Raw genomic sequence first — 15,888 nt, 5'->3', positions numbered from 1 at the left:
TGCACATGTTTATCAGAAGACTTATTGATAATGTTGACTTTTACCCAAGCCCTGTGATCCTGGAACACTAAAGCTTAAGAAATGCCTCCCCACTGTTTTGTGTTCTGGAACACAGCATACTGCAAAAAAACATCCTTCCTCAAGTGAGTTAGATAAGACCAGTATATGCCCGTCTGGTTCACCAATGACAAAGCCAGACACAGACTCCAAATTCCAAATCTCCTCATGAAAGCTTTGAGAAACTTCTCCTCCCCACTGAGCAGTTGGAACAAACTTTGGTTAAAATTTGGGTTCCTGAACTGTGGCTTACCCTCAGCTTGGGCCAGCACACATCTCCTCCTTAACAGCCCCTCTTGAGAATAGGCTGGCTTCAGGGTAAAGCATCACCTGATCTACTGTCCCATCTTGCCACTCCTGATCATCCCACTTCCTCCCTGTTTACTGCCCTGTTTACTCCTCCCTATGAGAGAAGAACCCTTTTTGCCTAACCCTTGAGTCACTTGCAGATATTATGGTCAGAGGGTCCTCCCTGCTGCAGTATTCTTCTTCCCCCTATTGCAGTAGTTCCTTTCTTCCCTTGCAATAATCCTTTCTTTTTTTTTTCTTTTTTTTTTTTTGGAGACCGAGTCTCACTCTGTCGCCCAGGCTGGAGTGCAGTGGCCGGATCTCAGCTCACTGCAAGCTCCGCCTCCCGGGTTTACACCATTCTCCTGCCTCAGCCTCAGTGAGTAGCTGGGACTACAGACGCCCGCCACCTCGCTCGGCTAAATTTTTGTATTTTTTAGTAGAGACGGGGTTTCGCCGTGTTAGCCAGGATGGTCTCGATCTCCTGACCTCGTGATCCGCCCGTCTCGGCCTCCCAAAGTGCTGGGATTACAGGCTTGAGCCACTGCGCCCGGCCCTGCAATAATCCTTTCAAATAAAATCTCTCCTGGCGGGGTGTGGTAACTCACACTTGTAATCTTAGCACATGGGGAGGTTGAGGTGAGAGGATCACTTGAGCCCAAGAGAGCAAGGCTACAGTGAGCCATGATTGTACCATGCACTCCCACCTGGGCAGCAGAATGATAATCTGTCTCAAAAAAAAAAAAAAAAATTATAATGACTGGGCGCAGTGGCTAATGCCTGTAATCCCAGCACTTTGGGAGGCCAAGGCGGGTGGGATTACATACAGGCATGTAATCCCAAGTGATCTGCTGGGGCGAGCAGATCACTTGAGGTCCGGAGTTCGAGACCAGCCTGGCCAACATGGTGAAACCCCCCTCTCTACTAAAAATACAAAAATTAGCCAGGCATGCTGGCATGCGCCTGTAATCCCAGCTCCTCAGGGAAGCTGAGGCACGAGAATTGCTTGAACCCAGGAGGGGGAGGTTGCAGACGGCCGAGATCACACCACTACACACTTCATCCTGGGCAACAGAGTGACACTCGGTCTCAAAAAAAAAAAAAATTATTATTATAATAAAATCTCTCCTTACCAAGTCTGGGTTTGTTTTTATTTCACAGTATATATAAATATTCATAGCTACAGTCCTTATAAATGCAAAAAGCTGGCTTTTTGTGCTAATAACTTCAGGCAAAGCCAGTTAGAAAACACAGAATTGTTTTATTTATGCAAAGTTCCAAAAATGCAAACTAAAAACTATTCTTAGGGCTACATAAATGAATATGCTTTAAAATCAGAAAGAAAAGCAAATAAATGATTAACATAAAATCCAAGGTAGTTGTTACCTTTGAAGGGAAATGATAGATTTAGAAAGGAACTTCAAAGTTAATGGTAATAATGACCTATGAAACAATAATAGAGTTCATTCTACTGTTATTCTTTATACTTTACACATATTTATGAATATTGTTTTACTCAATATTTAAAATGTAAAAATATTAAAAGTGAAAACAGCTCATTTTAGAAAGCAATAGTTACCTTGTGATAGCAAATATACAACTATATGATGAATTTAGGCTGGGCGCGGTGGCTCAAGCCTGTAATCCCAGCACTTTGGGAGGCCGAGACGGGCGGATCACGAGGTCAAGAGATCGAGACCATCCTGGCTAACACGGTGAAACCCTGTCTCTACTAAAAATACAAAAAACTAGCCGGGCATAGTGGCGGGCGCCTGTAGTCCCAGCTACTCGTGAGGCTGAGGCAGGAGAATGGCGTAAACCCAGGAGGCGGAGCTTGCAGTGAGCTGAGATCCAGCCACTGCACTCCACCCTGGGCGACAGAGCAAGACTCCGTCTCAAAAAAAAAAAAAAAAAGGCCGGGTGCGGTGGCTCAAGCCTGTAATCCCAGCACTTTGGGAGGCCGAGACGGGCAGATCACGAGGTCAGGAGATCGAGACCATCCTGGCTAACACAGTGAAACCCCGTCTCTACTAAAAAATACAAAAAGAAAAAATAGCCGGGCGAGGTGGCGGGCGCCTGTAGTCCCAGCTACTCGGGAGGCTGAGGCAGGAGAATGGCGAAAACCCGGGAGGCGGAGCTTGCAGTGAGCTGAGATCCGGCCACTGCACTCCAGCCTGGGTGACAGAGCGAGACTCCGTCTCAAAAAAAAAAAAAAAAAAAAAAAAAAAAACTATATGATGAATTTTAAATATTGAAAAACATGGCTAGGCGTAGTGGATCTCACTTATAATCCTATCACTCTGAGAGGCCGAAGCAGAAGGATCGCTTGAGGCCAGGAGTTGGAGACCAGCCTGGGCAACATAGTAAGACCCTGTCTCTACAAAAACTAATAAAAATAAAAAATTTAAAAAGTCTTCTAATGAGTGGGAAATTGTAGCTAGGGACAATTATATCTGGGTTTAAACCCACATCATATCTGGATTTTATTTATTTTTTATTTTATTACATACTTTTTTTTTTTTTGGTCACCCAGGCTGGAGTGCATGCAGTGATGCAATCTGGCTTACTGCAATCTCCATCTGCCAAGTTCAGGCCATTCTCTTGCCTCTGCTTCCTAAGTAGCTGGGACTACAGGCCAGCACCACACCCAGCTAATTTTTGTATTTTTACTAAAGACGGGGTTTCACCATGTTGGCCAGGCTGGTCTCGAACTCCTGACCTCAGGTGATCCATCCACCTCGGCCTCCCAAAGAGCTGGGATTACAGGTGCGAGCGACTGAGCCTGGTCTATTATTGTATGATATTTTAACATTATATAATATTTTATTAGTTTTACATGTATATGGGGATCTTCACAAGAGAGTGAAGTCTGAAGAACTGGTCAAAACAAGATGTTGCCCAGGCTGGAGTGCAATGGCGCAATCTCAGCTCACTGCAACCTCTGCCTCCTGGGTTCAAGCGATTCTCCTGCCTCAGCTTCCCGAGTAGCTGGGATTACAAGAGCCTGCCAACATGCCCGGCTAATTTTTGTATTTTTAGTAGAGACAGGGTTTCACCATGCTGGCCAGGCTGGTCTCGAACTCTGGACCTCAGGTGATCCTCCCGCCTCCACCTCCTCAAGTCCTGGGCTTACAGGCATGAGCCACAGTGCCCGACCACAACATGCTTTTATACTTTTTAGACAACAATAAATTTGAGAAGTCACAGGACAAGGGATATCTAGCTAGGGGCAGTAGATTTCTAGGTGAGTGATGAGATATTTGAGGTGGAACAAGTGGAAGATAAGGGTTACCTTGGAAAGTATATTTATTCAGGTCCGTTGCAGCCCCGAGTTCCCAGTCTCTGGTAATCAGGGCTATTTTTTTGCCCTGGTATAGAGAGGGTATCCCTCACAGAGGAATCTTGATGGCTTGCTGCATGTGGGAAGAGGCAGGTCAGTTCGCCCTTTCTGAAACTACAATTTCTCCAAGGTTTCCAACTCAAAATGCTCAAGATACCAATTTGGCACATTGGCATGTCCTTCCCTCCTTGAGTTTCTTCGTCTATAAAATGGATGGAGGCCGGGTGTGGTGGCTTACGCCTGTAATCTCAGCACTTTGGGAGGCGGAGGCAGGCAGATCACCTGAGGTCGGGACTTTGAGACCAGCCTGGCCAACATGGTGAAACCCCTTCTCTACTAAAAAATACAAAAAAGGCTGGGCGTGGTAGCTCACGCCTACAATCCCAGCACTTTGGGAGGGCGAGGCGGGCGGTTCACCTGAGGTTGGAAGTTCGAGACCAGCCTGACCAAATGTAGAAACCCCGTCTCTACTAAAAATACACAATTAGCTGAGCGTGGTGGCGCACGCCTGTAATCCCAGCTACTTGGGAGGCTGAGGCACGAGAACTGCTTGAACCCAGGAGGTGGAGGTTGCAGTGAGCCGAGATCCCATCACTGAACTCCACCCTGGGCAACAGAGTGAGACTCTGTCTCAAAAAGAAAGATAAAGCGGATGGAGATAATGATAGTACTTCCAGCACAGAGTTGTAAGAATGAAATACCATAATCCAGGAAATGTGTTTAGAGCACAAATGTTATGTGGTTATAGTTTAGTAGCTACCCAGAGTAAGCAGCCATAGCCTGGGGTTTCTTCTGGTCATACCCTGCCAGGAAGAGGAGGTCTCCTTTGTTAACTCTGACTCCCCTGAGATCTTAGCATTGTCGCCTCCATCAGTTTCATTGATACTTCCTTTCTGTGCTGTCTTGTTCTGTGAGGTGGTCCCTGTCATCTCTCCAGGCCCATTTCCTGCTACCCTGGGCCCCACACATCACTTGCAGTTAGCTAAGCACCCCTTACTCTCTGACATCTCTGTGCCTTTGCATATATCTGCATATATCTTGCATATATCTGTTTGGAATGTCCATCCCTTGGGTTGCCTAGCAAAACCCTATTCGTTCTCTTTAGCTCAAACCAGTCACCACTTGGGTGAAGCATTTTTCCCACCTTGAGGCAGATTTAATCTGTCCTGTTGCCTGTTGTCTGTATCCTATCACAGCTCAGATCACTCTGCATTACAATTACTTATGTGTCTTCCTCTGCCACAGACAAGGTGTTTCATGAGAGTAAGTATCTTATTTATTCTGTGCCCCCTATCCCAGCATCTAGCACAGGGGTTGGTACAAGTGGAAGTTGAGAGATGTTGAGTGATAGAATGAATTAATGGATGGATAGTGGGTGTTGGCTTTTTGCCAGCATCACGGGTTCTAGGATATTTGAATGCCCCAAGGACAGGGTGGGGTTAATGCAGGGCCTAGCATGCGTCAGCTGTCTTACTGCTTAATAGGCAGTCAACGATTTGGCTAATGAAGATAGAGATAATGATGGCAATAAAATGGTTCTCTAGGCTGACCCAGAGCCACTGCCACTCTCCTGCTTTCCAGTGAGTCATCCCTGGCTGGGCCTGAGGACAGGAATCATGGCTGAGAGGTAGATGGTCAGTCAACAGTGGCTGAACTGGCTCCAGACTGCCTGATCCTGGCCATGACTCACTCCAGCTTGTGCTGCTGACAAGAACCCTCCAGAATTACACAGGTTTGAGTACAAGTCTCAGCACAGGCCAGGTGCGGTGGCTCACGCCTGTAATCCCAGCACTTTGGGAGGCCGAGGTGGGTGGATCACTGAGGTCAGGAGTTTGAGACCAGCCTGGCCAACATGATGAAACCCTGTCTCTACTGAAAATACAAAAATTAGCCAGGTTTGGTGGTGGGCGCCTGTAATCCCAGCTACTCGGGAGGCTGAGGCAGGAGAATCGCTTGAACCCGGGAGGTGGAGGTTGCAGTGAGCGGAGATCGCACCACTGCACTCCAGCCTGGGCAACAAGAGCGAAACTCCGTCTGAAAAAAAAAGAGTCTCAGCACAGACAGTGATCAGCCCAGACCTTAAGTTACATACCCATCTGAGCCTGTTTCCTCCTCTTCCCTCACTAGCAATGAGATACAGATCCCAACCCAGGATGCTGATCATGGAGACATTCTTCCCCACTTTTGGAAAGCCTACAGTCTCATGGAGAAAGCACAATTCCCCTTACTACATTGTACCATAATTATCTCTTTAGTTTTGCTGTATTTGTCTTTATGTTCCTTGCACAAGGCAAGGAAGTAGGGCACGGGGAATGACTCAAGAAATGCAGACAAGAAACAGAAGTGTAGCTCCCAAACCATGTGGACTGGTAGGGAAGAAATTTGAAAAGGATCAAGGTAGAGATTTTTCTTGTTGCTTTTTTTATTTGTTTTGAGACAGGGTCTTGCTTTGTTGCCCAGGCTGCAGTGCAGTGATGCTACCATGCTCACTGCAGCCTCCGACTCCCAGCTCAAGTAATCCTCCCACTTCAGCCTCTCGAGTGGCCAGGACTACAGGCATGAGCCACCATACCTAGCTTATTTTATTTTATTTATTTATTTGAGACAGAGTCTCACTGTGTCGCCCAACCTGGAGTGCAGTGGTGCAATCTCAACTCACTGCAACTTCTGCCACCCGAGTTCAAGCGGTTTCCTTGCCGCAGCCTCCAGAGTAGCTGGGATTACAGACATCTGCCACCACACCTGGCTAATTTTTGTAGTTTTAGTAGAGACGGGGTTTCACCATCTTGGCCAGGCTGGTCTTGAACCCCTGACCTTGTGATCCACCCGGCCTTATTTTTTAATTTTTTTGAGATAGACTCTCACTCTGTCGCCCAGGCTGGAGTGCAGTGGTGCGATCTCGGCTCACTGCAACCTCCACCTCCCAGGTTCAACCGATTCTCCTGTCTCAGCCTCCCAAGTAGCTGGAATTACAGGCGAGTGTTGCCACGCCTGGCTAATTTTTGTATTTTTAGTAGAGACAGGGTTTCACCATTGTTGGCCAGGCTGGTCTTGAACTCCTAACCTCAGGTGATCCGCCTGTCTTGGCCTCCAGAAGTGCTGGGATTGTAGATGTGAGCCACCGCGCCTGGCCCCTAGCTAATTTTATAATTTTTTGTAGAGACAGGAATCTCACTACGTTGCCCAGGCTGATCTTGAACTCCTGGGCTCAAGCGATCCTATCACCTCAGTCTCCCAAAGTGCTGGGATTACAGGCATGAGCCACTAGTAGTGCCTGGCAAGGTAGAGTTAATAAGGGAAGCTATTTGGATGATGGAAAAAATTAAATAAGTTGAGGAAAAAAGCCTAGGGTGGGGCATAGCGGGGAATGCTTCCTAATGGTTGTTCAGGGATAGAGAAGGGGAAGGGTAAGAGGTGGGAAGATCCAGCTTTTTTCAGAGGTGGGAGGATTCAGAGAGAGGTGTGGCAGTTAATTAATAGAGGCAGAAACTGGTAGGGCATAAAAGATGTAGAATGACCCTAAATCCCTGAATCTTCTGGATTTGGGTCCTATGTGGGAAACAGGGCTTCCGCTCTCGAAAGAGTGGTTTCATGCATCTACAAGGTTACACAGGGTGATGTGTGCCAGAGGGATGGGGAGGGCAGGTCAGAGAGAGACCCAGGGGCCTGAGGTCTGAGTTTGGGGCATCTGGTGGGAGGTGGGGGGATGCAGGACTTGTTCTGGGCCCTGAAGGATGCTTTTATTGGGGATTTGATTAGGTCCCAGCTGGGGACAGTTGTTGAGCTGAGAGGAGGATGGACATTGAAGTCACCACGGGGAAAGAGGATGAATGGTTAGTTGGGGTCCCAAATGCCAGGCAGAGCAGTTGGCCTGGGCTCACAGGCTCTGAGAGGACCCTGAAGATGTGCAGACACAGGTCTGCCTACTTAGGGGGCCACTTTTCCCTTTCCTGTGACACGGGGAAGATGAACACACTCTGGATGGGGGTGTCTCCACACTGTGTGCCCCACCCTCAGGTGCAAGGGTGCGTACTTGTGCTGTGTGACTGTGTCAGGGTCTGCAGTACGTTGCTGAGTGACTGTATCTGGGCAGTGCTTTTCTGGGCTGTAAGTGGGTGGTTGGAGAGTCTGTTTTCTGGGTCCGTGTAGGCGTGCCTGAGTTGTACATCTTAGTGTGTGTGTGTGTTGGGGGGGTCCAAGTTGTGTTGTTTGTATTTGTGTGAGATCTCAGCTGTGTTTTTGTCTCTATCTGGTGTCTGACTTGTGAGTGAGAGGCTGGGCAAGGGACAGGGTTCCCCTTGCTGCTGGCACTGGGTCACCATAATGGGTATGAGGCCAATCAGCTATCGTCCTAACCTGGGGGGCTTAGAGAAAGGCCTGAATGATGACGTCTAGACTCTTATCCCCAAGTGAATGGCCTCTTATTGAGCAATCATTAACTGGGCACCTGTGAGAAGAATCCAAACTGTTATGGTGAAGGGGGTGGGGACTGGTCAGGGCAGGACTTACCGCTGGCGAAAGGGGGAGGCCAGAAAATCCTATAGGCGTGTGTGTTGTTATCACTCCTTCCTGCCCACCCTTCAGGTCACTCACCCTTACCCATGGCGACTGGGTGAAAATAGTTAACAAACAGTGAGGCACAGACATTGACCAATCAGAATAGACACAAGTCATATTCTGAATGGAGCAGTCAGGGAGGTCATGGCTATGCCAAGAGTTGCCTCTTTAGTTGTTAGACAGTGGGAATGTCTGGGAGGAGAAGCCCAGGAGAGGGGCTGGGGCAGAGGGGCAGGGAAGGAAAGTTGGGAGGCCTCAGGGCGGTGGCTATGATCCAAGTGTCATGGAAGGGTTTCAGACTTAAACAACTGATGTAGTCAAATCCTGGTGGTCCAGCTAAACCTTGGTCTGCCTTGGCCTTCAAGTAGTTGCCAGGCCAGCCCTGGGTGCCCTTGTCCCTTCCCTTTGGGAAAATAATGGACCACCATCTTTTGTCATCTGGAGGAATGGGGGAAGTGAATGATCTTAAACTGCAGAAATGGCAGTGACCTTGTCTGTTTCGATTCGGGAATGGACTGCTTCCTGATTGGCTGTGATTGGGCTTTAACTGTGGTGAGAGGGCGCATGAAGTGGGTAGGAGCCAGGAGAGTGGTTAGTGAAGGGTTTGGGAACAGGAGAGCAACCTCCTTCCCCTGAGGATAAAGGCAATGAGGTGATGGGATTGTGAACTGATACTGTTCCCTGGAAAATTAGCTCCAGCAACCCTGTGGATTTTTTCCCTTGGGCTACCTCTGATAGGAGCAGGGTGGGCCGTGGAGGTGAAACAGTCCCTTCTATATGCACAAACGACAGTATCAGGCTCCAAGTGTTTCATACCTTTTATTACAAAAATCAATAACTTAATTCAGTTCTGTATAAAGTCAGTAGGACTTCTGGTCCAATGAGCAGCCTGAGCTTTCATTCCCATCCCAACAAGGGACAGGAGTCTTGGCCCAGAGGCTGTGGGGACCACCAAGAGCCTTCCAGGCAGCTGGAGCACTGTGTCCAAACCAAGGAAGTCCAATGTGGGGTGTGGCTGAGTGAAGGGCTGTTCCTAAGGAGCCAAGTGCTGTCTATACAGCCTTGCCCCCTCCGGGAGCATTGGGTCACCTCTGGGGATGGCCAGGCTGAATCAGCACTGCCAACCTCTGCCCACCTGATCTCTGCCTGGGCTGCAGCTGGTCACCTCAGCAAGAGCATGTCCCCAAGAAGGCCAGCAATGTCAACATCTCCAATGATAGGGCGAAAGAAGAGGTCCCCAAGCAGGCTGGTCGGAATGGACTTGAGGGTGGAGGCTGTGAGGAGGACATGGGCCAGGCGCCCTTGGGCTGCTGGGCACCAGGGCTCCAGGACTTCACACAGCGCCCAGTGAGCCTCCTGCTGCAGGTGCCCAATGTGGGAGGCGGCTTGGAGGCCTGGCACATCTGTGGGCAGAGAGGGAGAAGAGGGTTGGTGAGCACCCTACTCCCAGCCACTAAAGGAAGAGACTGGCCCAAGATCTGGGCCATCAGAGACACCCCTCTGCCTCCTTTGCTCGGTCTTTGAGGTCCCACTACTACCTCCTCCTTTGGAGGAGGTAATTTATTTATCAATTTCCATTGTATTCATCCATCCATTTATGAAGAGGCAGTATGGAGTAATGGTTAAGAATCAAGTTTCCTGAGTATGAATCCCATTACTGTCACTTAGCTGGGTGACCTTGGGCAAGTAACTTAATCTCTGGGCTTCAGTTTCTTTATTTGTAAAATGAGGATAATATTAATAGGACCTGTCTCCTAGGTTTTTATGAGATTTAAATGAACTAGTATATGTAAAACCCTTAGAATAGGGCCTAACATATGGTAAGTGTGATATGAGTATTTGCTACTATTATTGCAATTAACTACTACGATTTATGCGTGCCACAGGGACTCCTGGGGAACGCTCATCTCAGATGCTCTCCAGATTACAAAGAGCACTGTCTCCATCTGCCGCTCTCCTGGCCGGATTCCATAAAAACTCCCTTTCTGTCCTCCCTACACCCCTTTCAGTTCTCTCTTCTATGTGATCTTTCTGAACCCACAGAGGAGTTTCAGCTCTAGAACTTCACCATGCAGCCTTCCTTTGAAGATGTGACTGAGACACAGCTGTGTCTGCCCACCCCACCTCCTCCCCAGCCTTCTCTAAAGGTCAAAGCAAATTTCTCAGACAGAGTGGCAAGGGCCAGTCTCTGGGGTGAATAGACCTGAGTTGCCATCCTGGTCTGTCCCTACCTGGCTGTGTTACCTTTAGCTCGTCACTTAGCTTCTCTGTACCTCTTCTGTGAGATGGCTATTTGGTGAAAATGAGGAACCGGCCAAGCACAGTGGCTCACGCCTGTAATCCAGCACTTTGGGGGGCCAAGGTGGGTGGATCACCAGAGGGATCAGGAGTTCAAGACCAGCTTGACCAACATGGCGAAACCCCGTCTCTACTAAAAAATACAAAAATTAGCCGGGAGTGGTGGTGGGCACCTGTAATCCCAGCTACTTGGGAGGCTGAGGCAGGGAAAATTGCTTGAACCCAGGAGGCAGAGGTTGCAGTGAGCCAAGATCGCGCCACTGCGCTCCAGACTAGGTGACAGAGTGAGACTCTGTCTCAGAAAAAAAAAAAAAAGAAAATGCGGACCCAATGAGATAACAGATATCAAACCCTTAGAAGTTACCTTCCCTGGCTGGCCCCTGCTTCAGCCTTGCCCCCCACCCAGGAGTGTCTGGGAGCTCACCGGGGTTGAAGAGGATGGTCCCTTTCAGGCAGGCATATTCCTTGGGGCTCAGCTCCAGGCCCCAGAAGGACTCCAGACAGCATTGAAGCCACTGCACCGCAGCCAGGGAGGGCTGCGGTCTGTCCGGCGGCTGGCCACTGCCTCCACTGCTGCTGGGCTCCTCCAGTAGAATCTTCTTGAGTATGCTGGGCACTGGGGCCTCAGCCACTTCAAAGGTCACAGCATCTTGGGCCAACCCAAGCAGGAAGAGGGGGCCCCAGCAACCCTGCAGCAGCCGCCGCTGGTCCTGGGGAGGCAGCTGCCAGAAGGATGGCAGGTTCCTGAGGAAGGCCACTGTCTTGGCCAGAACATCCAAGGCCTCCCGGCAGGTGCGATGAGGTGCACATAGCTGGACGGGCCGGTGCTGCCTACATAGGCAGCTGCTACGGGGTCGGGGGACAGCCCTGAGGCTGGAGCTCAGAAGTGCGTAGAGAATGGCTGGGCGGCTTGCAGCTCCCTGGCATGGGCAGGCCCCTGGTTGGCTGGTGCTCATGGTTGGGATCTGCCCTTACTTCCAGCTCTCTGGCCCTCTGTTCTGCGCTGTGGCTGCTATTTATATTCCCAGTGAGTGGAAGGGGAGGAAGGGCCCGACAACCTTGACTCCAGAAGTCATGTTCATTGAAAAAAACACACAGACACTGCCCCTGGCAGGAATGGTGGGGAAGTGGTGCGGGAGGGGGCATTGGGAACCCCACGTGGCACTGATATCACTTCAGTCAATGAAGTGGCTGGTGCAGGGCACAGGGCCACCTGCCGCTCACTCAGCTGCCCCTTATCGGATGACTCAAGTGGATAAACAAGGTCATTAACCCAGGCTGTACCAGGGCACCAAGGCCCCAGGTGCACAATCAGCAGGTGTCCCCATTGGTGCCTGCTCTTGTGTGCACAAAAGACTAGCGCTTTCGCTAAGCCAGGAAGTCAGCCCCAGAGCTGGGTGGGCCTTGAATGCAAGGCCCGACCTGGAAGTGCCTTATCACTAGCTTGTTTGCCTAACCTTGGGGCCCTGCTTCTGTTGTCGGCCAGGAGCAGGCTACAGGGAAGGGAGCCAGGACCCTGGGGGGGCTGGGAGGACTTTGCCCGCTGTCCAGTCTCGGAGGCCCCCTTCCTCTGGTTTCAGTTCTGGGCCCCCTGCAGGAATAAGGTCCTTCAGAACCCTATCCCCTGCCTGATTCCTACCACTCCTGAAAGTCCAGTTCTGCTGAGAAGAACTCACAGAGTTATAATAAAAGATAGTTGCCAGCTGGGCATGGTGGCTCATGCCTGTAATCCCAGCACTTTGGGAGGCCGAGGAAGGGGGATCATTTGAGGTCAGGAGTTCAAGACCAGCCTGGCCAACATGGCAAAATCCTGTCTCTACTAAAAATACAAAAATTAGCTGGGCATGTTGGCATGTGCCTGTAGTCCCAGCTCCTCTAGAGGCTAAGGCAAAAGAATCACTTGAAACTGGGAGGCAGAGGTTGCAGTGAGCTGAGATCATGCCACTGTACTCCAGCCTGGGCAACAGAGCAAGACCCTGTCTCAAAAATATATATATATGTGTGTGTGTGTGTGTGTGTGTGTGTGTGTATATATATATGGTTGCCATTCTCTGAGCACCTGTTATGTGTCAGGCACTTCCCACTCTAATATTGGCAGCCTCCTTCTAAGGCTAGATTCTTACTTTGTGAGACTAAAAAAGTTAAAGTGACTTGCCCAAGGTCATCCCACCAGGAAGACCAAGCCCAGATCTTGCCTGACTCCAAAGTCCTTGTTTGTTCCCCTGGACCCACTGGCCCAATTGCACAGCCAGAGCCTGAGATTCTCTGAGCTTGTGGCTAGCTGCCCCCACCTTGCTGCTGCCTGCTTTGCAGCCTGCTCTGCCTACTTGTGATCTGGGCAGAAATGTTGCTGTGCTGCCACGTGGCTCCTCTGTCCCGGGCATCTTTCTCAGATGGTGGAGCACCGGGGATGAGAGAAGGTGGAGAGGCCCTTGGTTGTGTCATGTTCCTGGACCTTGGCCAGTCCAGCGTGGCAAGCCTTCTGCTGCATGCTGTTGGGCAGCCTGGTGCCCTGGATGGGGAGAGAGAGGCTCTGGCATCACCAGCTCTGGCATCTGCTCCAGAATCCATCACTTTTCAGTTGTGTGACTTGGGTTGATCCTTGAACCTCGATGAGCCTCAGGAGCCTCACTGGGACAATAATGCCTGCCTCTAGGGCTGCCATGGGGACAAAATGAGGTCCTGGTTGTTAAATTCCAAGTAGTTTCTGGCATATGGTAGGAGGATTTTTCTGCCCCTTTCCTCTATGGAGCTGAGCACCAGTGGACAAACAGGCATACCTCTTTCATTTGATTATTAGTCTTAATCCTTAAATTTATAAAGTTCCTTTCACGTCTTTAAATCTCACTGAATCTTCACAGTGTCCCCTTGAAGCAGACTCGAGTCAGACTGGCTGGGTCCAAATCCTGCTTCTTCACTTAGCTGAGTGACCTTGGGCAAATCACTTTCTCTTTCTGTGCCTCAGTTTCCTCATTTTTAAAATGATGACAAGAATATCTAGAGGTGGATATTGGTTTTATGGGGCCTCATGGTTACAATTTGGAGGATCCTCTTTAAGAAAAGAATACACACCCGGGTACGGTGGCTCACGCTTGTAATCCCAGCACTTTGGGAAGTTGAGGTGGGAGGATCGCTTGAGGCTTCAAGATCAGCCTGGTCAACACAGTGAGACCTCATCTCTACCAAAAAAAAATTAGCCAGTGTGGTGGGGCATAGCTGTAGCCCTAACTACTTGAGAGGCTGAGGCAAGAAGATGGTTTGAGCCCAGGACTTCAAGGCTACAGTGAGTTATGACTGTGTGACTGCCCTCCTGCCTTGCTCTAGACAGAGCAAGACTCTGTCTAAAAAACAAAAACAAAAACAAAACAAAACAACCTCCCCCCACACACAAAACCTCCCCCCAAACCCTGAATATTTATATTTATGTGGTCAATAGGAACCCTTTTAAGCTGGGGTCCGTGTCATTTTGGCCTGCTTCCATAATTCCTGGAACATTTGCTTTCTGGCATAACAAGATATCAACTTTTCCAGCCGCTGGAATCAACCAGTACTCCAAAGAGCTCTGATTCAATCTTTTAGTGGAAAATAATATTTAGAAAGCATGAAGTAGGCACTAGAATCATACTAAAAAACCAAGAACTGGTCAGACGCGGTGGCTCATACCTGTAATCCGAACACTTTGGGGGCTGTAGTGGGTGAACTGCTTGAACCCAGGAGTTCAAGACCAGCTTGGGAAACATGGTGAAACCCCATCTCTGTAAAAAATACAAAAATTAGCCAGGCAGGTAGTGCACACCTATAATTCCGGCTACTCGAGAGGCTAAAGTGGGAGGATCACTTGAATCCAGGAGGGCAAAGCTGCAGTGAGCTGTGATCATGCCACTCCACTCTAGCCTGGGCAACAGAGTGAGACCTTGACTAAAAATAGATAAATAAATAAAAATCGGGCCAGGCATGGTGGCTCATGCCTGTAATCCCCAACACGTTGGGAGATCAAGGCAGGCAGATCACCTGAGGTCAGGAGTTCGAGACCAGCCAGGCCAACATGGTGAAATTCTGTCTCTTCTAAAAATACAAAAATTAGTCAGGTGTGGTAGCATGCAATGATAGTCCCAGCTACTAGAGAGGCTGAAGCGAGAGGACAGCTTGAACCCGGGAGGCAGAGGTTGCAGTGAGCCGAGATCGTGCCACTGCACTCCAGACTGGGCAACAGAATGAGATCCTGTCTCAAAATAATAATAATAGTAATAATAATAATAGGGCTGGATGTGGGGGCTCATACCTGTAATCCCAGCACTTTGGGAAGCCAAGGCGGATGGATCCCCTGAGGTCAGGAGTTCGACACCAGCCTGGCCAACATGGCAAAACTCCATCTGTACTAAAAATACAAAGTCAGCTGGGCATGGCGGCACATGCCTGTAGTCCCACCTTTTCAGGAGGCTGAGGCAGGAGAATCCCTTGAACCCAGGAGGCAGAGGTTTCACTGAGCCGAGATTGTGCCACTGCAGTCTAGCCTGGGTGAGACACAGTGAGACTCTGTCTAAAAATACTAATAATAAATAAAAATAAATAAATAAAATAAACCATCTGGGCATGGTGGCTCAAGCCTGTAATCCCAGCACTTTGGGAAGCTGAGGCGGCCGGATCACTTGAGGCCAGGAATTTGAGACCAGCCTGGCCAACATGGCAAAACCGTCTCTACTAAAAATACGAAAATTATCCAGGCGTGGTGGTGCATACTTGTAATCCCAGCTACTCGAGAGGCTGAGTCAGGAGAATCGCTTGAACCCGGGAGGCGGAAGTCACAGTGAGCCAAGATCCCACCACTGCACTCCAGCCTAGGTGACAAGAGTGAGACTCCGTCTCAAAAAAAAAAAAAAAAAGAAACCAGAATCGTTCATTGTTATGAGGGTCACTAGTCCCAGTCCCTCCTAGAGCTAATGAATGTGTACACACACACACACATTTACAATTATATTTATTTCTATAATTACACATACTAAACATGAATTCAGACTATCATCTCCAATTCCAAGCTCATATCACATGGTTCATTCTAGTTTTTGCCTCTTGTGCATTTATACCTCCCGTCTTTCACACTGAGCAATCTGGTGTCCATTATTCTTTCTTTCTTTCTTTCTTTTTTTTTGAGACGGAGTCTCACTCTGCCGCCTAGGCTGGAGTGCAGTGGCCGGATCTCAGCTCACTGTAAGCTCCGCCTCCTGGGTTTACGCCACTCTCCTGCCTCAGCCTCCCGAGTAGCTGGGACTACAGGCGCCCGCCATGTCGCCCGGCTAGTTTTTTGTATTTTTTAGTAGAGACGGGGTTTCACCGTGTTAGCCAGGATG

The 15,888-nt window shown here is 49.3% G+C and overlaps 1 protein-coding gene across 1 annotated transcript; it reads right to left on the bottom strand.

Annotated features, from left to right (window-relative positions):
* Positions 1–9,047: 9,047 nt before the first annotated feature.
* NR0B2 (nuclear receptor subfamily 0 group B member 2) lies at positions 9,048–11,553 on the bottom strand. The gene is made up of 2 exons (XM_007979862.3): positions 10,965–11,553; positions 9,048–9,645 (listed from the first exon to the last, which is right to left on the bottom strand). Exons 1-2 carry the CDS (start codon positions 11,494–11,496, stop codon positions 9,404–9,406), a joined length of 774 nt encoding a protein of 257 aa, XP_007978053.1. The 5' UTR covers positions 11,497–11,553; the 3' UTR covers positions 9,048–9,403.
* Positions 11,554–15,888: the final 4,335 nt, after the last annotated feature.

The sequence above is a fragment of the Chlorocebus sabaeus genome, chromosome 20 (assembly GCF_047675955.1).
Source record: "Chlorocebus sabaeus isolate Y175 chromosome 20, mChlSab1.0.hap1, whole genome shotgun sequence".
Classification (NCBI taxonomy): Eukaryota; Metazoa; Chordata; class Mammalia; order Primates; family Cercopithecidae; genus Chlorocebus; species Chlorocebus sabaeus.
This window is presented reverse-complemented; position numbering and strand designations above follow the sequence as displayed.